General features: G+C 45.5%; 2 protein-coding genes across 2 annotated transcripts in view; both read right to left on the reverse strand.

Annotated features, from left to right (window-relative positions):
- Positions 1–1,219: 1,219 nt before the first annotated feature.
- Positions 1,220–7,262, reverse strand: APOF (apolipoprotein F). The gene is made up of 2 exons (XM_075593404.1): positions 7,126–7,262; positions 1,220–3,283 (listed from the first exon to the last, which is right to left on the reverse strand). The coding sequence occupies exon 2, from the start codon at positions 3,235–3,237 to the stop codon at positions 2,182–2,184; it is 1,056 nt and encodes a 351-aa protein (XP_075449519.1). The 5' UTR covers positions 3,238–3,283; positions 7,126–7,262; the 3' UTR covers positions 1,220–2,181.
- A 1,489-nt stretch (positions 7,263–8,751) lies between these two features.
- TIMELESS (timeless circadian regulator) overlaps positions 8,752–22,948 on the reverse strand; it is a 75,461-nt gene continuing 61,264 nt past the window's right edge. Inside the window, exons 23-30 of the mRNA XM_075591401.1 lie at positions 21,987–22,132; positions 18,229–18,439; positions 17,513–17,581; positions 16,622–16,740; positions 13,920–14,124; positions 10,409–10,472; positions 9,497–9,567; positions 8,752–9,356 (exon numbers count right to left, since the gene is read on the reverse strand). Of these exons, the coding sequence (XP_075447516.1) occupies positions 9,241–9,356; positions 9,497–9,567; positions 10,409–10,472; positions 13,920–14,124; positions 16,622–16,740; positions 17,513–17,581; positions 18,229–18,439; positions 21,987–22,132 (1,001 nt within the window). The 3' untranslated portion in view covers positions 8,752–9,240. The remainder of the gene's footprint in view (positions 9,357–9,496; positions 9,568–10,408; positions 10,473–13,919; positions 14,125–16,621; positions 16,741–17,512; positions 17,582–18,228; positions 18,440–21,986; positions 22,133–22,948) is intronic.

Raw genomic sequence — 22,948 nt, forward strand, 5'->3', positions numbered from 1 at the left:
GTCTTTGGATAATCCCATTTACAACCGTGCAGTGGCCCCATTATAAATGAAGGAATTTAGTAGATTCAAGAGAACAATATGCCTCGATTTAAATTGGAGTATATCTCTCCACATATTATCCCTCCTCATCCCTCTCCCCCTCCTCCATGCCTACCTGTGGGACAGAGTGGGGATAGAGGCAGGCAGGGGGAGATGAGGGCCACTAGAGTTAAGCAGCGGAGGAGCCAGCAGAGGAGTTAGGAGCTGCACGGAGGCAGAGCAGGACGGCCGGGAGGAGCGCGCTGTAGCAGCATAGACACTGGAAGAAAGACTTTGGGGCGCGCTCCTCCCGGGCTGTCCTGCTCTACCTCCATGCAACTCCTAGCTTATCTGCCGGCTGCTCCTCTGCATACTATCATCTCCCCCTGCCTGCCTCTATCTGGGGGAGGAGAGAGATGGTCAGCAGGGCCGCCGACAGAGGGGGAGAGCGGGCCCCTGGGCTATAGCTACGCCCCAGCAACTGCACCCCATCACAAGGGCCGGCTCTATGTCAGAAAACATCATCATGCTTTTGCTAATTTTCGAAGGGTGAATTGCGTGAGCAGTAAACGCAATCGAAACAGAAGTTGATGGTGGCATAATTACCAGCATCAATGTAGCAGTGCTCTATAGAATTTCTTTTTGTTTGGTCCACTATGTGTGTGTAATGAACAAAACTAAATCAGACAATGGATTGGAGTCAATGTTAATAGATGGCGCTTCAGAAAATTGATTCTAAAGGCGTGATGGTACCAAAACTAACCTCTATTACACCAGGTCAGTAACAGCACCATGGAAATTGTAAAGTGTTTAAATGTGGTCTTTAAACTAGCTGATCTCTTATGCGTTTATAAGGAAAAGCTCCCAGCTCAGGCAAAAGTAACAGATTAGTGGGGAAACACTGCAGCAGAGAAGAGGCTACTGGTAGCAGTACTGTACACGTCAACATTCTTCTGAAATGTATAGGTTAGTGGCCACTGTTCTGCTTGTTGTATGTCGACAACATAGGGGCCGATTCTATATGTGCCGAAGCAGCCAATTGGGGAATTTCGGCTGAAAATGGTCCGATCACCTGCTTCAGCACGTATACAATAATATTTTATGAAAGAACTGATTTTGCACCAGGTTAATCATTATTGTTTTTTTTTTTTTTTTTATAACTTCAATTTTTATTGAATTTGTTTTTGAACACATGCCATTGCATACAACCTTTATCATAATGTCGAAGCATATCAAAGCATATTAATTAACAGGTGATCTAAAAACATCATGAGTGAATAATGAAGATCTTGAAATTCACAGCAACATTTAATTGGGGATAAAAATAAAATAAGGGACGGAAGGCAAAGGGAAGGGAGTGGGGGGGGGGGGGTAGGGGGGACGGATTGGGTGTGGGTCCACTCCTCCGCCGTTCCTCCAAGGTTACTATCTGTCCCCTTTATGAGGCATAAAGCTCCTGGGACCCTCAAAGGCCCTTTTCTGTGTCCTGGTAAAATAACTATTCTTGTCTGTGAGCTCATATCTTCCCGCTCCATCCCACCAATCAAACAAGAACGCATTTATATCTATCATTGACAAATTGTGGATATCTCCACTCCCGGGATATCTGTCTGGGCCAGCCCCGGCGTCCAGACTTTTAGAAATTTGGTGCCAGTGTCATTAACCAGGCTCGTCAACTTTTCCATTTGGCAAATATACTACATTCTATTCCTAATTTTGGGGATTGTTGGAACATTATTGTTTTTTCTAAATATTTTTGTAATAAATGTATTGCTTTTAATGACTGAGTGCCCATAAACAAATGCTTGCTTTATCTTTTATTAAATTTGGGAGCACCACCCCCAATTATAAGTAGGGGTAGCATCATACCAGCCTCTTTCCATGTGAAAATTGAGCAAAGTTTATCAAATATTATCTAGATAGAACATGAGAATGTGACAAGAATCTGTATGCCTCTATGGCAGTGTTTCCCAACGCCCGCCCTCAGGGAACCCCAACAGGTCAGGTCTTAAGGATATTCCTGCTCCAGCACAGGTGGCTCAGTCAAAATTACTGAGCCGCTGATTGACCCACCTGTGCTGGAGCAGGGATATCCTCAAGACCTGACCTGTTGGGGTTCCCTGAGGACTGGAGTTGGGAAACACTGCTCTATGGTAACATGCTTCAGCGTTCGCTTTGTGCGGTTTGGCCATGCTGTGGCACTTCTTTGAAGTACTCAATGGCTTTCCTCACTCCAGCTTTTAATCCTGGTTTCAAGACCAACCCTAGACCCAAGCCAACAGCCCCAGCAGAACCCCCGGTGACAGCAAGTAGAGCATCATATCCCAAATCAAGAGATGCCTCTATTGCCCGCTCCTTTGCTTGCTCCCCACAATCTTGGGTGGCATAGTAGATGGCAGTGCCTGCATTGTACAGGCCACTGACCATAGGCACCCACTGCATTACGCTATATATACCCTGCTCCATCTCATTATTGCACTGAGAAGCTGCTGCGCGACGCCTCACATGGGCACCAGAGCAGCGTTGGAGCCACAACATTCTTTCCTTTTTGGGCAGAATATAGCCACCATTCCTTGCCACAGTGTGATATTCCCCCGAGTTGTCCAAAGCAACACCTGCACAAGATGGACCTAGTTTGCTACAGTGCACTTGAGCCTCCTGCAAGGACCTGTGAACAGAAAAATCTGAACCCTTCAACCATACCCCTGCTTTCTCCTGCCCAAAGCCAGAGCAATGATGGGGGCGACTAGACAAAGGAGAAAGAGAGTCCAAGTTGAATCCCAGAACTTCCATGTCCAAGTTGTTCCGGTTCCTAGAGGGACCAGAAGGACGGATATGAGTCCTCCATTGGCTAGAGAGCAGTTTTAACATCTCCTTGGTATCTTCATCCATGAACAGATCTAAATGGTAAGATTCAATCTCTGCCAAGCATCCCACCTGCACCAAACCGAGTCCAAGAGCTGGGCCGACAAGCTGCACCGATAGAGAAGGAAGTATCCTGAGGTACTGGAGAGACTTCTTCAGGAGTTGGGGACAGGACTGGTTTCCTCTTGCCCAGGAGTAATCTTTGGTCGGGAATACACCGTCAGGTCTTCCGTGCCCACCTCCTGGAGACTCACTGGCTATTATCGAGTCAGGCAGAACACTGGTATTGTTGGGCTGGCAGCTGAGGCATGGCCACAGCAGCAGGAATGGTAGGGAAGTGAAGATATGATGCATCCTTGATCAAAGAGGATACGCCAATCAGACAGTAGATAAGGACTTACTAGAATGAACAGATAAAGTGTTTAAAAGGGACAGTACCACAAATCATGCAGTTATTTGTTTAATATCGTATAAATGTAATTGTCTCATCTCACCCACCTACAACCTGCCCCCTTTATCATATTCCCTCACGTCTCTTCCACTACCGCGCGCACTAAGCCCCACTCGAACTCACCTTTTTAAACTTCTCCCACCTCTGGCACATTCCCACCTTCTTTTAAACATGCACTCACCACGCCCCTTCTAAAGAAACCGTCTCTTGAATCAGCCCCCCTCTCTAATTACCACCCTCTCTTCTTCCCTTCGCTTCCAAGCTACTTTAGCTTTTTGTACTGTATACAACCGTCTTGACTCCCTTTCTCTCCAACTTCCTGCTTAACTGAAATCTGGTTTCCATCCTATACACTCCACTGAGACAGCACCAACACAAGTGGCCAATGAACTATTCACAACCAAGTCGAAGGGTCACTTCTCCTTACTAATTCTCCTGGAAATCTCTGCTGCCTTCGATACCGTTGATCACCCTCTTTTCTCCTTAACACTACTCCATTGGCCTCTCCTGGCTTGCATCCTACCCATGCAAACGCTCCTTCAGCGTTTCCATCTCTAGTGTCTCATCTTCATTTCCTCTCTGTTGGGGTCCCACAAGGGTCCTTTGCCCTCTGCTATTCTCACTCTATACTACTTTTACTGAACTAATACAATCTTTTGTCTTTCAGTATCTCTACGCAGATGACACCCAGATTTACTTTTTCTCCCCGGACCTCTTCCCCACCGTGTGTGTGTGTCACTAATACACCAGCTCACTGTTTTTCTCAATTTATGGGAAAGTATTTACGTCTTTATTGTGTCGTCAGTAATTTATTTTGTCACTTTTGTATATACATTGTATGTAAATTGTGATAATTCGAGTCTGACTATGATCCTATTACAATGTTGTATTGGATTGAATAAACATTTTTGAACATTTTATTCGGTGTCCTGGTATTTCTTTTACTTTTATTTGCTCATTCTCTTGGATATCACCTGTCTCTCTGCAATCACCTTAAATTTCCCAGCATTATCTAAAGCTCAACATGTCCAAAACCAAACTAATACGCTTTCCCTTCCACCCCTACATCCAAACTCTCCATCAATAATATCACATTCTCATCAACACCAAGCCCACTGTCTAGCTGTCATGTTTGACATTCATTCCTCACATTAAGCCTCTCACAAAAAGTCTTGCATCTCCACCACTGAAATATTGCCAGGATGTATTTTTCTCACTCATGGTAACTAAAATATTAATTCACTCCCTTACCCTATCGCACCTTGACTACTGCGACCTTCTGCTAGTTGGTATTCCTCGTCTGCCTATCCCAAATCCAATTAATCCAACATGCTGCGGCCACTCATTTACCTAACTCACTGGTCCACTACGCAAATCCGTACACTGGCTTCCCAGATCCTCTAGAATCAAATTTTAAACCCCAGGCGATTTACAAAAGCTTTCAACGACGCTAACCCCCTCCTTACATCTCAGCCCCAAATCGATAACTAAATGCCCCCTACATTCTAGGCATTCGCCTTTTCTCCTGCCTTATTACCTTCTCTCTCACACAGCAAAAATAATTCTCCCATGCTACACCCCTCTCTGGAATTCCCTACCCCACTCTTCCCCCAGCTTTCAGATATTTAAAAACGCCCTGAAAACTCACTTTTTATTAAAAGATATCTGGCATACCCAGCATCTAAGGCTGCATCCAGGGTCAGCGCTTAGACGCTGACCCGTGCTGACGCTTCTGAGTGAGCCCCTGCAGCCGCAATGAGAGCGGCTTTAGCAGGGGCTCGCGCACCCTTCCGTAAGCGTGCGGAAGCGTAGGTCTTATTCAAATGAGATTTTCGCGCTCACGGGAGCGCAGGGCCGGTCACGTGAGCAGTTCCGTGATGTCACAGGCCACCTCCCCCCCGACACGCCCCCGGACCAAGGCCAGGGAAAGCACCCGCTTTCCCTCAGCCTCCGCACGGCTGCAGTCCTATGGACGCAGCCTAACTCAGGGGCGCGCAAACTTTATTTGCTGCGCCCACCCTGTCTCCTCTCCTGTCGGTGCGCCCCCTGCCTTACCTCGTGCGTCATGACACCGCTGGGTCGTGTGACGTCACGTGACCCGCGGTGTCATTTGACGCCACGTTGCCATGGTCACGCGTCCTGAAGCCGTCTGAACCTCGGTAAGTAGAGGTTGCAGGGGCCTAGCACATGACTTCTGCAACCGCCCTTCCCCCACCCTCCCAAAAAAAAAAATCAGGCGCACGCCCCCCAACTTGCGCACCGCTGATCCAACTCCCCCTTCCGCTCCAACTCATCCCACAATGAGCAGTTTCTTTACTTATTTGTTTCAACTTTGTCCCTCATCCCTCACTTACAAAAAGTAGTGTCCTGCTAGCATCTGTGCATCTTTTTCCATGTTTGTATGTAACTCTGTTTATGCATTGATCACATTTCTGTACCCCCATTGTACCGCAATGCAGAATATGTTGGCGCTTTACAAAGAAACAATAATAAATAGTCTTCTAAAATGCTTTCATTTTTTACCGGAGATTAAAAAAAAAAAAAAAAGTGCGCATTCTACTTTCTTCAGATTACTGTTAACAATAATTATTAGATAACTTTAACCTCATCACTGGACTAATGGTGGTAATTATTTAAAAGAGAGAAAGAAAGTGCAGATGGTACCCATCCATGAGCATTTGCTTATAAGGTTCCATGTAAAAATGGGTTTCAGGCAAAAGGTGACATATTGTGTGCTCATTTGCATGTCATTTCCCAGAACCCCTTGCAGCAGTGGGAACACTGTATGCTAGGGGATAATGGTGAAAGGCAGGGTTGCAGACCTGTCTAAGACATGTGACTGTGCTCACAAGTGATATTCTTTATTGGCTATATGCCAACAGCGGAGGTTTTTTGTTGCCTTTTTCACCCACCATAACTTAAAATGTGTATGGTCTCTCTCGGTATATATATATATATATATATATATATATATATATATATATATATATATATAACCACGACTATTAAGGTTATGGTGGGTAAAAAAAGTGACTAAAACCCTCCACAGTAAAGCATAAAGCAACTGTAAGTATTCCTGTATATTCATGTGCATGTCTTAGACAGGTCTGCAACCCTGTCTTTTACCATTATCACCCAGCAAACAGCACTGACTTTGCATCTCCCAAGTCCTTGCTTAAAAGCTGTGTTTAAAGCAGCATGCATTGACTAAGGGTTGCTCATGTAATGTGAGCATGAGATAAAAAGTGGCACTGTGTGCTCATTTGCATGTCATTTTCCAGAATCCCTTGCTGCAGTGGAAGTGCTGTTTGCTGGGTGATAATGGTGAAAGACAGGGTTGCAGACCTGTCTAAGACATGCAAATGAATATACAGGAATACTTACAGTTGCTATATATATATATATATATATATATATATATATATACACACACTTTTTTTTGTTTAAATTGGTATTATCCCTCCTAGGAATGGAGTTTCCTCACGATTGATATTAATTCAGTTCAGCAAAAACTTGCAGCGGTTGCCTGAACTTTCAGTGGCAAAAATACAATTGCATTTGACAAGAAGATGTGATTTTAGGAAATGATGTGACACTTGTTAGCCAATGATTAAAAACCTTGAGGGAGGAATGAAACTGCTCAGGTCTCAAGATGCCACAAATGTATTTACACACCCCTTGAGTTGTTAAAACAAACAAGCCAACTAACTATATTGCTGATGTTAAAGCAGACATTTCAATGTATTTCTCATATAAAAATACGGACAACAGAAATATGGGGTAAAACTCACTTTATACTGCACCCGTGAAGATCTGTAGTCCCTTGTATGATCGACTTCTGCTGTTCTTGCTGCAATTAGCTGAACAATGGGACAAGTATTGAAAGTTGCAAAGAGCTGTCCGGTGAACACATGACCCTGGTAACCTCTTCCCACAGGTTAAAGTCCATCTTTTCTCATTGCATTAAAAAAGATCAACGCTTTAGTAACCAAGTACAAAGCCAGATTATTTGAAGGCAGACTTTGCATTGAACGCTCAAGCCAAATGTCAACATGACCGTACCCATAATGCAGCACTATACAGTCAATGACCTCTCCCACACCACTTTATACACTTGCCCACTGATCTATAGCATACGGTCACAATGATTGAGAGCCACTGGGCTATAGAAGAGTTAATCTATTGAGTAGCTCCTGTTGTGGATTGCTCTGTTCTATGTAGTAGTCTCCTTACCCATCAACATGGGATGCTGGAAATTGTACTCATTCTGTTACAGCAGGGATTTGTAAAAGTTTGGGGAAATGTTTATAGAATTATGTTAAAAAGTTAATTACGAGCCTAACTATGTTTCAGTTCACATAAAGGAAATCTGGAACAATTGCTAAAGATCATGGAACAGACATATTGTGTGGGGCTTGTAAAATGTCTGGTTTGAGACAGTAAGGCTAAGGCCCCGCTCCCTCAGTCAGCGCGCCCGCACTGCAGACAGTCGGCGCGCTGACAGGCAATTGACCGCGATATGCGGTCTGTAGGGAGCCAAAGCGGTGGGGGGGTGGAGTGGCCAAAACAGGTGGGAGGGGGGGCGCAGCCATGATGTGAGGGGGCGGGACCATCACAGCCCCACAGCACAGCGCTGCAGCAGTCTGTAGGGAGCGTGAGCTGGGGGCGTGGTTTGAGCAGGGGGGGGGGGGGGCGTGGTTTGAGGGGAGGGCTCTCGTGCTGTCCCCCCCCCCAACTTGTCGGTCCCTCCCGTCCCTCCCGGAGCAGCCTACGAAACGGGCACAAGAGGAGGGGGGAAGGGAGGGGTCGGCGCTATGCACGGCTGCACACAGGGTAGCCGCCTCCCTCCCCATAGCCACCTCTATTCCCTCCTCATTGGCTGACTGCTGCACCACGTGACGCGTCAGCGCTTCTGATCACCAGAAGCTTGCAGCATCGGCCGGCTGACGCGTCACAGCACGCAGTCATCCATGTCTGAAGGAGCCAGCGGGGACCTTCAGACTGGAGGAAAGGCGCTGGTGGCCCGCAGCCGCGCGGCCGCACGCACCACCGGACGCAGCGGGACCAAAGCCTAACAGAGGGGGGAAAACCCCCCAGAAAAAGCTAAAAGTGCAGATTAGAAAACTGCAGTCAAGTTTCCTGCAACGGTTTTTTGTATGTTTAGTACCATTACATACAGGGCAGAATGTTGTGCACCTTATGTACGATCAATTAAAAAAGTTATCAAATACATCTCTTTTAAGAGTTTGAGTTGGTGATATTATTGACATACATCGAATCCTGAACTGCCTATCCGGACACACAAAGTAAGGAACATAAAGTATATTACTTCTTCAAAGCACTCTTTGGGGTGCCGAGTTTTTACAAATGCTATTTTTCCTCTCAAGATGTATGGTCCTCCAAATAAAGACAATTCATTTCATACATATGTTTATTTATTGTTGCTATGGCATATGTAATATATAAATCGACACTCATTAAAAAAATAACTATTATTAAACAAAACAAATGTTTGAGCAAAACATCAATAACTCAACCTCTTTGCTATTAAGAGGGTCCAGCAATACAGGTGTTAATGTTATAGACCACTTGAGCAGAAGGGTTAAAACCATTATTTTAAACTTTTTTACAATAGCACATCCAGTGCCGTTTTTTTTAACATGGAGCCCATTCCCCTTCTTGCCTGAGCTCACAGGTGGAGATGGACTATCTTCATACAATTCACATTTTCTTCCCCAGTTATTGAGTCTAAGAAACGAGGAGTGTTGGGCAACTCCAATAATTAAGGGTACAGAAGAGATTCAGCCCGTGGAGGCTGTAGTGCTGTATCCCATATATTGTATATGGTATGTGGGGGTTCATACAGCTTCCGACCCTCATGCTTGTTGAATAAGAAGCATCACTCATCAATCCTCCTCCTCCTCATAATCCAATATGTGGAAGCGCTTCTTCTTTGTAGGTTGGAAATCCTCTTCGGCCTCTGAATCGGAGGCTGCTTGGCCAAGCTCCAGAGGCTCCTCCCCTGAAATCAGCAAAAGTGCAAAGTTAAAAGCAAAGGAAAGCAGCTTGAGTGAATGGCCAAGATTAGACATTAATCTATGTACAAATTTATGTTATAAAAGAGAAGAGGCAAATGAATAATGTGAAAGTTAAATCACAAACCTTGATCCTTGGTTACTGGCTCCTCATCATCACTGTCCACCAGGCGGTTTCTTTTGGTTGGTGGCTTCGGCCTTAAAAAGAACCTAAACTTAAAAGCTTGATCCCACACCCACAGGCCCATTATGCACAGTTAAGAGAGCGTTTTGAAACCTGAAAAATAGATCAATGTTCAGAAGCCCTATTATTGTGTTCACAGCAAGAGATGGGCGATTTTTTTTGGTGGATTTGGATCCGCCTCGGATTGGCCGGTTCCTTTGGTCCGCAGATTTACGCGAACCACTCTCCAAAAGAGCATCCACAATTTCAGTTCCCCCCCCCCCAGACAGTGATGCTAGCCATCAGCTGGTTTAGCTAACACTGCTAGAGCTGTGTCCTAGAAAAGCAGTGGTTGTGGGTTCTAGTCCTGTTGGATCTGACACCTTTCAAGTCATTATGTTGGTGCCTTAGGCTTATTATCAACTCTATATAGTTGGTATGGAAATCCTTTTAGAAAGTGTGGAAGGGGACCCATTTAAATATACTTTGCATACCATTAGCATATCACCCAATCAGGTACCTCAGGTGGGCTCGTTTTTCAGCACAGGCATGTCTCCCTAATTTATTTGGATGGACGTTTGAGGGGATATATATACACAACTGGCGACTGCTAATACAATGTATTGTATTCAATGACGGATTTCAAAGAATCCGCCCGGATTTTAAAGTATACAATCCGTGTGCGATACTGATTTTGTCAAAATGATCCAGGGAATTATGGAAAAAACGATTTTGAGTTTCACCCATCCCTATTCACAGCAGGACTCCGCCCAACATATTTATCACATTGACTTTCACGTTGCCCTACTGTTTGAAATCAGATAAATAGGCCAACCATCCCTCTCTGCAGTGATCCTCATTTTGTGCTCCTCTCACCTATTAGTTTGGGTGTCAGGCTCTAAGGAAATATTTCGTGGCAGCTGTTCTGGTTCCTCCAGTTCTGAAAAATGAAATGTGTGTTTTCAATTAGTATACAGAGTACACATTAGAAAATGGTGAGCGACATGCTAGATGGAGTTACAGTAGAGATGCAGAAGCAAAGGATGTATGAAAAGTGTGAAGTATAGACTGGGACGGTCTTTGGAGAGTGGAATCCATTTTGCCTTTGCCCAGCATGAGACAATCAGAAGGCATGCCAGCAGCAAGGGAGATGCCGGGCGGCAAATAGAGACCTAACCAGAGCCGGCTGCACCCCCACCCCCACACTGAGTGAGAGAGGTGCAGCAGGAGAGCGGCAACTCCCCCAGCCCCCCCGTCATGTATATGTGTGTATATATATTACAATGAGAAAAGCATCCTTATGAAGAAGCACACGGGCATACCAAAGAAATGATAACAATACAAATGTATTACTGTAGGTTTAAAAACAAGGGGAGAAAATTAAAAGAGGAGGGGGACTCACATCTACCAAACATGTATTCATAGAGGCAAAGGTACATGAATAAGGCAAATTAAACATCAAGAGTAATCAACAACAAAGGCAGCTCTAAATCAAGCACCATTTAAATACATCACCATTTGAAGCATAGGTGTAAAAGGCCAGATAAAGAATAACCAAAGCCTCCAGTCATGGAAAAGGTAGGGGTCCCACTCCACAGACTCCCACTCCTATGCTTCAAATGGTGATGTATTTACATCTTTAATACGTGGCCAATTATTGCCTCCATTTTTTGCAGTTACTATTTTCAACAACAGCTATCTCCCCATGGAATGTGCACAAATCTGCAGTTTGTGCAATGATATACATGCATGCTTGATTTAGAGCTGCCTTTGTTGTTGATTACTCTTGGTGTTTAATTTGCCTTATTCATGTACCTTTGCCTCTAGGAATACATGTTTGGTAGATGTGAGTCCCCCTCCTCTTAATTTTCTCCCCTTGTTTTTAAACCTACAGTAATACATTTGTATTGTTATCATTTCTTTGGTATGCCCGTATGCTTCTTCATAAGGATGCTTTTCTCGTTTTAATACATATCCAATATCCTTTAGCACCACTGTCGATTGTTATTATATCCTAAATTAAGACAGTTTCTGGGCAACAGTGACGCACTGTGTTGATGCGGTATACTTTTATGTTTTCGTGTGTGTGCGCACACCATTTGCAAGTAAATAAGTTTTGGTGCTTATCCCATAAAGCAATAACAGACCATACGATACCGGTTGCAACACGACATCAAGGGACAGCACGCAGGTAAGTAAATCATAGCACCACCTTGAGAAAGGTCCCACTGGGGGACCGAAACTTTGTTTTTTGTGTCTTCTATCAAATATAGAAAAAGTATGATTTACTTACCTGCGTGCTGTCCCTTGATGTCATGTTGCAACCGGTATCGTATGGTCTATACACACACATATATATATATGTATATACACACATATATAAATATACACACGTAGATATGTATATGTGCGTGTGTATATACATAGACACACACCGTACAAATATATATGTATCCCTTTCCCCCTCCATGCTGTTCCTTGTCAACGTTTTACACCTTTCCATGTCTTCAAACACTTTCTCACCCTACCTTATCTACAGAACATCTATTCTCCCCCTCCTCCCCCCCGAGCTCTCCCAAACACTGTTTTAGCCATAGATTCCTTTGTTAATCTGTATTGCCGACCTGAGGAAGAGAGAACTCTCGAAAGTTTGTCCTATGACATAAATTGTTAGTACAAATAAAAAAAAGTATTCTCCCCCTCCCCCGCTCTCCCCGTCGCTAGGTCCAACTGTTTTATGGGATTTGATTGCCTCAATCCCACATTTCATTTATGGAATCATATAGTACACATTGTGGATATGGATCCTATTACGGATTCATCTAAGGTAGATATTTTGTCCATCCATTTATTATCTATTATCAATTAAAAAACATGTCCACATGGTACTCATGTGCTGTGGGCTTATAAATATTGTGGATCATTCAGAGGCACCACCTTACCACCCACTCTTATAGTTGAGGTGGTATGGTTATATCATATCTATGCCTTATTGTATTCCATCATTGTGCTACTCCTATGTGTATATGTAACCATTTTTGTTAGTAATAATAATTAATGCATGGTCGTTTTATATAAAGATTAGTTTTCCCTAATTTCTTCCCCCCTCCTTTTTTTATTGTTGATGCAGCAAAGATATTAGGCTATGTAGCTATTGCTGTATAAATTGTTATACGGTTTTCAATTTTATTTGTATTCCTTATGGTCATTATACAGGGTGTAGGGAGCTACTGAACCAAGGATAGATTTTGGTTGCTAAGCAACCTGCTATTATATATTGAGCCAGAAGCATCCCACTAATAAAGTGGCTTTGAGAAACTCGGTGAGATGAAACGCGTCAGGACGTAACCAGGAGGCAGCATCATTACGTCATCATTGTGGGACAGGAATCTGGCCAGACCGCGTCCCTGCTGCTATTGGCTGGCAGTTCGAGAGGCTTATTGTGCTCAGTCTGTCGGGACTCAGAGAACGTAGTGTCCTGTGTGTGTTGTCGGCAGCTCAGCTATCATCACCTCGGGAGGGCAGCTGATCCGGTTTCCTGTACCATGAGAATCTATGTGGAGAATTCGTTTGGAGGACCCTCCCAGGTGGCGGTGACTTCAATGTTCACAAAATGCTCTTTTATATGTTTTGATTGTGAGTGAGCCTTATTCCTCCCCTTCCCCTATTTCAAGCAATAAATGTGTAACAATTTTACACTGTGGGCCGTGCGCTTTCTGCCACACACACCCCTCCCCCCCCGTGCATTTTGGCCACTGTCGAGAGGTTACCTGCGGCAGTGTCCCCGGCGTCTCCCGGTCTTCACAGTCTTGCTCTTCAAATTCATGGTTTTCCCCTGCAGCAGCAGTCAAAATGGCTATGCGGCGTCATATGACGCTGCGTGACGTCACCGCGTACCGTTGCCATGGCAAGGCGACGGCATATGACGCAGCACGGCCATTTTTACTACTGCTGCAGGGGGAAGACATGAATTTGAAAAGGAATAAGACAGGAGAAGGCCGGGAGATGCCGTCAGGACCCCGCCGCAGGTGTCAGTTGCCCAGTTTGTCGGGCGGTATGTGCGCACACACACACACACACACACACACACACACACACACACACACACACACACACACACACACACACACACACACACACACACACAGTTATGGTGGGTGAAAAAGGTAACAAAAAAACCTCCACCGTTAGCATATAGCCAATAAAGAATATCACTTGTTGGCACATTCACATGTCTTAGGCTGGTCTGCACCCCTGCCTTTCAACCATTATCACCAAGCATACAGTGCTTCCACCGCAGCAAGGGATTCTGGGAAATGACATGCAAATAAGCACACGTGTCACCTTTTGCCTGGAATATCCATTCACATGGAGCCCATTTAATTACCTTCAAGTACAGTTGAAGTAGTCTTCTTTCTCCGTGCCAGTAGGAGGGCTCGCAGAGCCTCCGCTCTCTGCTCTAGGTTGGAACCCAGATCTTCAGAGTCCATAGGCACCTCATCAGCACCTTCTGTAGAAGGGGGAGAGAGAGAGGCTGCTGCCTTGCGGAGCTGATCGGGGCTCAGTTTACCTTGGATACGCCAAAATGATTCCTGCAGGAACAGATTAATGTCAGTGGAGCTGTGAGCCTGTAGCCTTGGGAAGCTCTGAACTTGTTGACAGAGTGAGAAGTCTGAGGATATAATAACCAGGAAGCTAAAAGCTTGGCGTTAGCGACAGAAGAGTCTGTAAGGGTTCAATAACCGGGTGCTGAGGGAATGTGTTACAGGGTGAATGGCCTCAGAGGCTGTAACACTGGACAGCTCAAACCTTGGTGTCAAATAAGTGAGGCGCATAACAGGCTATAACAATAGATACTTCAGGTTTTAGTTAAAGCAGCAATCTCGCCCAACATTTTGATAATTTTTTTTTAAAAACAGGATTCAAAATAGATGGCCCTCCAGAGTTGAAGCACGCCAATTTTTTTTTAGCTCCTGGAACTCCCGGGATCCCAGGATACTCACAGTTTTAGGTGCCCGTGCACTGCCTGGTCTTGTAAAGATGGCACCACGGTGGCCAATAGGACACTGCAACGTCTTTCATTGTAGCTTCCTATTGGTCTACGGTTTGCTGCCCATTTTGCTCCCCGGGATGGGAGAACACTGGCACTTAAAAATGCAAGCATCACAGGACCACCCTTGGTTCAAACCCTGTTAAATAAAAATGAATGGAGACTAACATTGAGTAGCTTAGTCTCAGAGATCAGGGCGTTTGTAATATTAAAGAATTAAGATCTCACCAAGAGTGAAGTTAGGAGCACCCATGAGGATGTTAACTACGGAGAGGTTTAGATCAGTGAGACAAGTAACACAGTCTAAGGAGAAAAAGGGGGCCTTATGCCCATCGTGTTCAACCACTTGCTTAATTCTAACTGCATGAGATGCTCATCATATATTTATTCTGGGGAACCGTCCACTATTTGCCAGTTATATATCTCTCAAGGGGAAAATTACTTTGACTAGTAAATGGAAGTCAAGATCACTCCTTGGGTCTGCCTAAGTTTCCATTTTGTTTGGTATAGCTCTGTATGATTTTTATTTCTAAATAAAAAAATATCTTCCTTTAAATTCAATCATTTGTTTTCTAAAATAGAAAACTCATAATTTGCATAGTCTTTCTGCATGTCAAACCTGCCACTCGCTTGATTAGTTTTGATGGCTCGTCTCTGCACCTGTTTCAGATGATGGCAGTGGAGACGGTCACAAAGATAGCGAGCACCTATGGTTGTGAACTATACCGGTATGGTCGTAATACCGCGTTAACATCTAACTGTATGCCGATGTGGGAGATCACGTGTTATCGCGGTATTACTATGGTGTCTGGGGGCGCTATGCGTCTCTCACAGAGTTGCAGACAGACACGCTGCTTTCTCTACCTCCTACCGGCCAGCCTTCTAACTGGAGGGAGGAGCGTCTGGCAGCCCCGTGTGAAGGCTAAGGAAGAAAGGTAAGCCCCTCTACTCACTAGCTCTTTTCACCCCTCACCCCTGGGACTCTTAACCCACCCTCCTTGGGACTCAAACCACCCCGCCCCACAACTTACTCACCTTTCCTCCCCCTAGGGACTCTTAACCTCTTCCCTGGGATCTTTAACATCCCCTTTTTACTCTCCCCCTGGGACCCTTAACCCCTTCCTCTCCTTGGGACTAGTACATCCCCCCTTTTTTCTCCTCCCTCCTGGACTCAACCCTCCTCAAGGCTTCTTCCTCCCTTCGACTCAACTGCCCCGCCTCAAATTCCTCAACTACTCCGCCCCGTACCTCTTAACCCCTTTCTCCTACCTCTTATTAACCCTTTCACTACCAAACTAGACGGGCATTGCAGAGACATTTGGTGCAAATCCATCCTGTAACAAAGGGATTAATCCCTTAATTTACAAACCTTTCCATGTCTGCACCTCACATTTCCTCCCCATACCCTGCTCCCACCACCCCCCTCACTCTCACCCATAGGTACTCCCTCCATTTAAAAACACCTTTCACTTATAAAAGGTGCTAAAAATATACTGTATAGGAATTGTACAAAAAAAAAAAATGTTATGTACATGTTATGTTCTTTAACATTTTATAAATTAAATGTGTTTTCAATGCAGGGAGTATCTCAGGATGAGAGTGATGGGATGAGGGGTGGATGAATGAGGGGGATTTTAGGGCGATGGGAGTAGTGTAGGTGAGAAAATGTGAAGTGCAAACATGGAAAGAGTTTGTAAATGAAGGGCCCTTTGTACTAGTAAAGCTAAAGAACATTTATTTATTCTGATAACACGTTTAATTTAGATTTACTAGAACATTTATTGACTTTTAATTTAACAAATATTTATAGAGATTAATGTATTGATATCATTCTTGTTTTTTTTTCTTATCGTCCACCCTTAGGCTTCGCTTATAGTGCTGGCGACGGTCGCTGGAAAATCAAATAGAGATGACTTCTAACGATCACGACCAATCCATCGCGCTTACTATAAGTGCACGTGTCTGCGGCAATGCATTGGTTTTGCCGTGATGTCGCTGGCACTATAAGCGCAGCCTTACAAGCACCTGTGGACAGTTACCTGGTGGTTAGCTGGGGGGCGGACACCCAGCTTCTTCAGCAGCTTTTGGAACGTCTTATTCTCCATGGCGTCCTCGTTGTCTTCAGTTAAAGGCACAAGGGGAACTGACTGAGAAGAACCTGGTAGAGGGGAAATGGCAGCCAATTAATTATATAATGTCATCTTTTTCTTTGAGGTCCCCAAATCATGCACAGTACCTTATAAGCAGGAGCATAGACTTTATTTGCATCTTCTATAACCCTGGAGTTAAACTTTCGTACATAATGGCCCTACCAACACATTGACATTTAAGGCTGCAATACCAGTAAGAGGGAGAGCAGACCTCAGATATTATTGGAATATGTCCAGAACCTTTCAGCCGTAATCCTCTCTACTCCTTAATTTCTGCATTATAATTGCCTCGCAGAGAGATTAAAATGAATGCTGCCATACAAACAAATTTAAAACAATAGGTTTAGCAACGGGTAACAACTGATGCCATTGAAATCAAGTAAAAGTTCTGCAAAAATGAAAGTTTAAAAAAAAATAAAAAAATATATATAAACATACATACATACACACACACACAGCTCAGCACGATATGATTCCATTCTATATTCTGTTTATTCCATATTTTTATCTTGTATTTTCTTTCATAGCTTGAATGTTTTACTTTAATTTTTCTTATCGGTTAGCTTTAAATCTGTGAAGCGCTTTGAGTCTCATTAGGAAAAAAGCGCCATATAAAGTTATTATTCCCACATAAGTGGAAAAGCCATATTGAACTAGTTTGAAAACACTGTTGTGAGGCACTGAGACTTGTCCCACCGTCCGAAACTTTTTATAAAGTGTGGACTAGTTTAATTGGTGGTCTACCACTCCACCACCTTTGTGTTCCTGCCTACCCCTTACCATCTTCTTCTCTGTCCTCTGCAGTCCGGTTTAAACAATTCTGAAGCCACAGCAAGGGACTGGACATGCCTGTGGGATTAAGGGTGAACAAAAGTCTGTAAAATCTGTGAGGTGGGAACAAAGTCAGGGAACAAGCGGATGAACAGTGAAACACTACAATGTAATCTCGTCAATATTTTTGTAGTGCATTTTGACAACAGTACAGTGATTCCAAACAGGGGGTTTGGAAACCCCTAGGGATCGTAAGGTGTGTCCAAGCGGTTTGCCCCAAAAATCTGTAATGGTGGATCCCAGGCAGTATTAGTACCTGTGTGGGGACTTTGCATTTAGTAAGCCCCCAAATTGCAGCATAGCGTGGGTGACATAGCTGTCAATTACAGCAGGAGCTTCTAAAGTTGATCCCCACAATGCTTTACATCCACAGTAGCAAGGCATTGTGGGGCTTGACTTTGGAAGCTCCCGCAGTGGGAGACCGCTATACCACACATTCTGTTGGCAGTCCGTGAGGTGCAGGTTGGAGCCTTATTAAACACGTGTTCCTACCATGAGCTCAGGACAGTATACTGACTGGGATCGGTCAAACAGTTTTGTTAGCAATGATGAGTAGGCAATAAAGATCTATTAATTATAGGTCAGTGGAACAAATATTTTCTTGCAAGGGGTGCACAATGTAAAAAAGGTTAGTGACCACCGCACTAGTGGTTAAGTTGGCTCACCTTCCTGCTGTAAACTGTGCATGAGCCTTTGTATATTCTTATCCACAAAAGAATCAGTTTTTCTGCCTGCACTTTCTTTTATACTATCCTCAGTCTTTGCCTCCTCCAACTCTTCCTCTTCACTTGCTTCTTCTTCTTCCTCCTCCTCATCTTCCTCCACATCTATATCTTTCCCATCCATTCCAAGGTCACGGAGAAACTCCTCCTCAGACTGTGAATAGACAAAGCATTATATGGACAGAAACAAGCTAGATTTCTTAAAAACATACGATTTGGGTGCAAGTGAGTTAGAAGACTACTGAACCACGGGCAGCAACTATTATGGCATCTTTTATAAAGGGACTTTAAAGTGAACGAGTTATCTTTTCTCATATGTAATGCAGAGCATTACAATCTGGGAATCTCTCTATACAGGTCACATACAGGGTGTAACAGAGTGGAAATCTGCACAGATACATCATTTAAAAGGGTCAGTGCTTATACCAATGAAAACTGCACTAATCACTAAATGTGGGGGTTTAAGCACTTTTTCCTGTAGTAACCTCTTATAAATACACTGTAAAATCATTCTCCCCCTTGCTAGTGAAGTTGTATGCTCCATTCATTGGAGCAAGGAGAGGAGGGGGCTTTGCATGTGCAAATTCTTGTTAAAAACACCAACATCACACACAGCGAGTAGCAAAAAGAGATCAACCGCCTCCTAAGGCCGCGTCTATAGTGCCGTTGATGGCGACACGATGGGTGACGTCCCCCGTCGCCACAGGCGAAAGTTATATTTCGCCAGGCGTCGCGGGTTTCCTGACATTTGATTGGTTCAAGGGCTATCACGAGGCGACAGCCCTTGACAAATCATATAAGCGCACGCGGCGGCGGCTATGCATTTGTTTTCGGGCGACGTCGCGTAGCCGGCACTATAAGCGCGGCCTAAGTCAGTTTACCATATTTACAAACTAACCATTAAATTATTAAAAAATAAATAAATACTTGGAGCCTTTCAGCTGATTAAGCTCACACATCAAATAGCTCGACTTCAATAGGAACGCGGTTTATACTGTCTCTCCACTAGGCTGTTACGAGCCCACTATGCTGGCCGATGACTTTTAGGCCGAGTTCAGGGTGCATGCTACGGCTGCGAGCTCCCCTCCACCGCACGCTCCTGCAGCCCGGCGATCTGTGTTCAGGCTGCAGGAGTCGGGTTGCGGTGTTTGGGGGCGTGGCCAACGTGTCATGGAGCTGGTTCGCTGAACCAGCTCACGTGATGCGACTGCCGCCCCCAAAAAATTAATTTCGGTTGTAGCGGCAAAATGTAGCAGCGACAACGCTGTACTTTGCCACCACAAGAAATTGCAACCTGACGTGGTTGATTGAAAACCATGTCACTGTTACGATCTTGCACACGTCGTGTAGTAAGCACCCTGAACCCGGCCTTAGACCGAGTTCAGGGTGCCTGCTTCGCGACGTGCGCACGTCCGAAACAATGTGTTTAAACTCAATAGCGGTTGTCAGGGTAGCCGCTACCCTGCAACACCCATCCCTAAGCTGAGGTCTGCAGACCTGCCTCCTGAACGCTTGAAAAGGCCTGCTGGGGATGATGTGCACACCTCGCCCAGCAGTCTGACGCCTCCACCTCCTGTCTCAGCCACCCTGAACTCAGCCTTATACTCATCATGTGCATGTCCTGTGGCGGATTTATAATTTTGCTACCCCATCATTTTTCATCTCGCCCTCTTCGCAATACACATAATACGGCCCTCTCTTCACTACATAAAATTTAGTCACCCCTCCCCTGCGGCACACACAAAAGGATTCCCCACGCGCAGCACACACAATATGGCCCCAGCCCCACGCAGCAAACACAAAATGGCGCCCCACGCAGCAAACACAAAATGGCACCCCCCTCCCACACAGTACACACACACACAAAATGGCACCCCCCCAAACAAAATGGTACCCTCACACACACAAAATGACAGCCCTACCCCAACACACACAAAATGGCACCCCTACCCCATGCTTATTGTCCTTTTAGGACCTCGGTTCATTATTTTGCCGATTGTACCACGCTTTTTTATTTGACGCCCAGTCAATGCGCCAGAGGATACTTTTTCCATATTGTACAAGAGGGTCCAAAAAAAATACTTTTTTTCATTCTGGCAGCAAGACTGAACTGTCATTTCCTACATATATGCAATTATTTAGGATAACTAGACAGTTTTCAGTGTTCAAATCAATATTCACTCATACCTATTTAATACTTAAGATTACATAAGAAATCCAACATAGGTTATATACTATCACAGTGGGTTTTAACCTTTTTTTGGTTAGGGAACCCCAGAATTCAATGTTGAAATTCTAGGGAACCCCAACCCCATCCAGTCACACAGACTTTTTTGTTTTTTAGGTGAAGCTTGTAGAGTTATGGACTCAGACTCACACAAAAAAATGGAATTCCCCCCACCCTTCACTCACCTTAGTGGCTGCTTTGCTGTTGTGCAGCTTGCCCTCTTCTCTCTGCTCACAGGCAGCAGCTGCACAGAGTGGCTCAGAGGGAATTGAAACATTGTTGCCGCACTGTGCAGTTGCTTGTAGCCTCACCCATTCACCATCTCCTCCAATCCAGGCTTGGGGGATGCGGCAAACCTGTGGACTGTCTGTGAAGCGGGGAAAATCTGCCGCCTTTAGGCTGCGCTTATAGTGCCGGCGACGCGGCAAAACAAATTTATTGCCGCCGTCGCGTGTGCTTATAGTAAGCGCAGAGCGACGGGAGTGACGTGGCAGCGCGAAAATTTGGAAGCTGGTCAAATTTGATTTTTCAGAGGCTGTCGCCACGTGACAACCTCTGAACCAATCAATGGCCAGGTTGCTTGCGACGTCCCTGCAACGCGAAATACAACTTTCGCGGGTGGCGACTGCGACGGGATCCATCGCGTCGCGTGCACTATATTCGTTCCAACGGCGAAACCAAATTGAATTGACTTCCAGCAATCGCGACCAAGCCATCGCGCCGCTCCTACTATAAGCGCACGTGACGGATTCAATACATTTGTTTTAATGCGACGTTGCATCGCCAGGACTATAAGTGCGGCCTTAGGCCGCGGCCAGGATGTAGAGATGCGCGTGTGCGCTTGGCACATTTAAATACCTTGTTCCTGATGGAAGCGTCCTAAGTGCTGTTGCATGCACGTGTGCTTGGGCCGGAGCTGTGCTTGCAGAGACGGTAGAACTAGAATTAGTTTTTCCGGCGTGATGACGCGTCACATGACCAGGTAAGAGCCAATGACAGAACGGCAGTCACAAACACCAATCCGAAGGAGCCGAGGATGTGACGTCATGCCGGTCAGTGACGCGCCCCTCCCGTATGTGGTACGCCCCCCGCGCACCCAGTAAGCAGGACATCCAATCGCTTCTGCTCGGGCAGACCGTGACATCACACCGCGTGAGCGCGCGTCTCCTCACCCTGGCCGCAGCTTTAGTCCTGCAAGGTGGCAGCGCTATTCTGTGACGTCACCCAGCACTGCACCGAGCCGTATATTGATTATACCGGGGAGGGAGAGCAGAGGAGGCTTGACAGTGGCGTGGCCGTGAGCGTTTCACCCTCATTGGCTAAACCGCTCACATGACACGGCCGTTGCGCAAACTTTTTTTCTCAATCTCTTCCCAAGAAGAGACTATGAGACTACATAACAGGATCTAGTCAGTAAAGAAGCATAGACTGCAGATGCCTGCTCATACAGTGCGTGATCGAGTGGTGACTGTACCATGCCAGATGATTTCCCTTTTCTCTTCTTCTTCTTCTTATAGAGCTCCTTGCGCTCTGACACCAGTCCCATGCTGATTAGTTTATCAATTATTCTGGCCTTGGAGCGCTTGGCAGTCACATGCTTCATAATGTTCCCCAAAATATCTACCGTGAGAGGAGAAAAGGGGGGGGGGGGGAGAGAAACAAAAGCATTAATACAATGTCAGAAATAGCAATAAAACATTTATTTAAGAGTGAGAGTCAGAGACTAGTGTTGTACCGAGCCCTCAATTTTGCCGGGTAGCATACACTTACCTGTAGCCAGTGACGGAAGGTGAGGAAGACCGCGGTGACATCTGGGAGCAGCAGCAGACGTCCTGGTGGCGTTGGCACCAGCCGAAGTGCTTGTTAAGCCAGCGAGAGCAGCAGGAACACAGCTGATGCTGGTGGGAGCCGGGGAACCATGTGACCGGAGGAACGTTCCTATTGGACAGCTGGGGAGGTGCCGGCTGTCCAATAGGAACACTCCTGCTCCGGTCACATGCATCAGCTGTGTTCCTGCTGCTCACGCCGGCTGAGCAATCACTTCGGCTGCTGCCACCGCCACCAGGATGTCTGCTGCTGCTCCCAGATGTCGCCGCGGTCTTCCTCACCTTTCATCGCCAGCTGCAGGTAAGGGCTCTGAAATTACCTACAGTAGGTAATTTTCAGGTAGCTGAAAAAGCGCCGGGTAAGCCGTGTACCCGGTACATCACCATCAGAGACAGATTATGTGCAATACAGAAGAAAAAAAAAATAAGCAGAAAATTTGAGCAACCTCTAAATCTGCAAGAAATAGCATAAGGCCGAGTCCATAGAAGGACAGGCCCCGATGAGCCGTGCGGACGCTCCGCGCTGAGCCCATGCGCCCTGCAGGCGTGCGGAGGCGCTGGAGTTTTCAGCCGAGCGCCAAGCTGTTTTGCAGCGCGCGGTCGGCTGAAA

This window comes from Ascaphus truei, chromosome 3 (genome assembly GCF_040206685.1).
Source record: "Ascaphus truei isolate aAscTru1 chromosome 3, aAscTru1.hap1, whole genome shotgun sequence".
Classification (NCBI taxonomy): domain Eukaryota; kingdom Metazoa; phylum Chordata; class Amphibia; order Anura; family Ascaphidae; genus Ascaphus; species Ascaphus truei.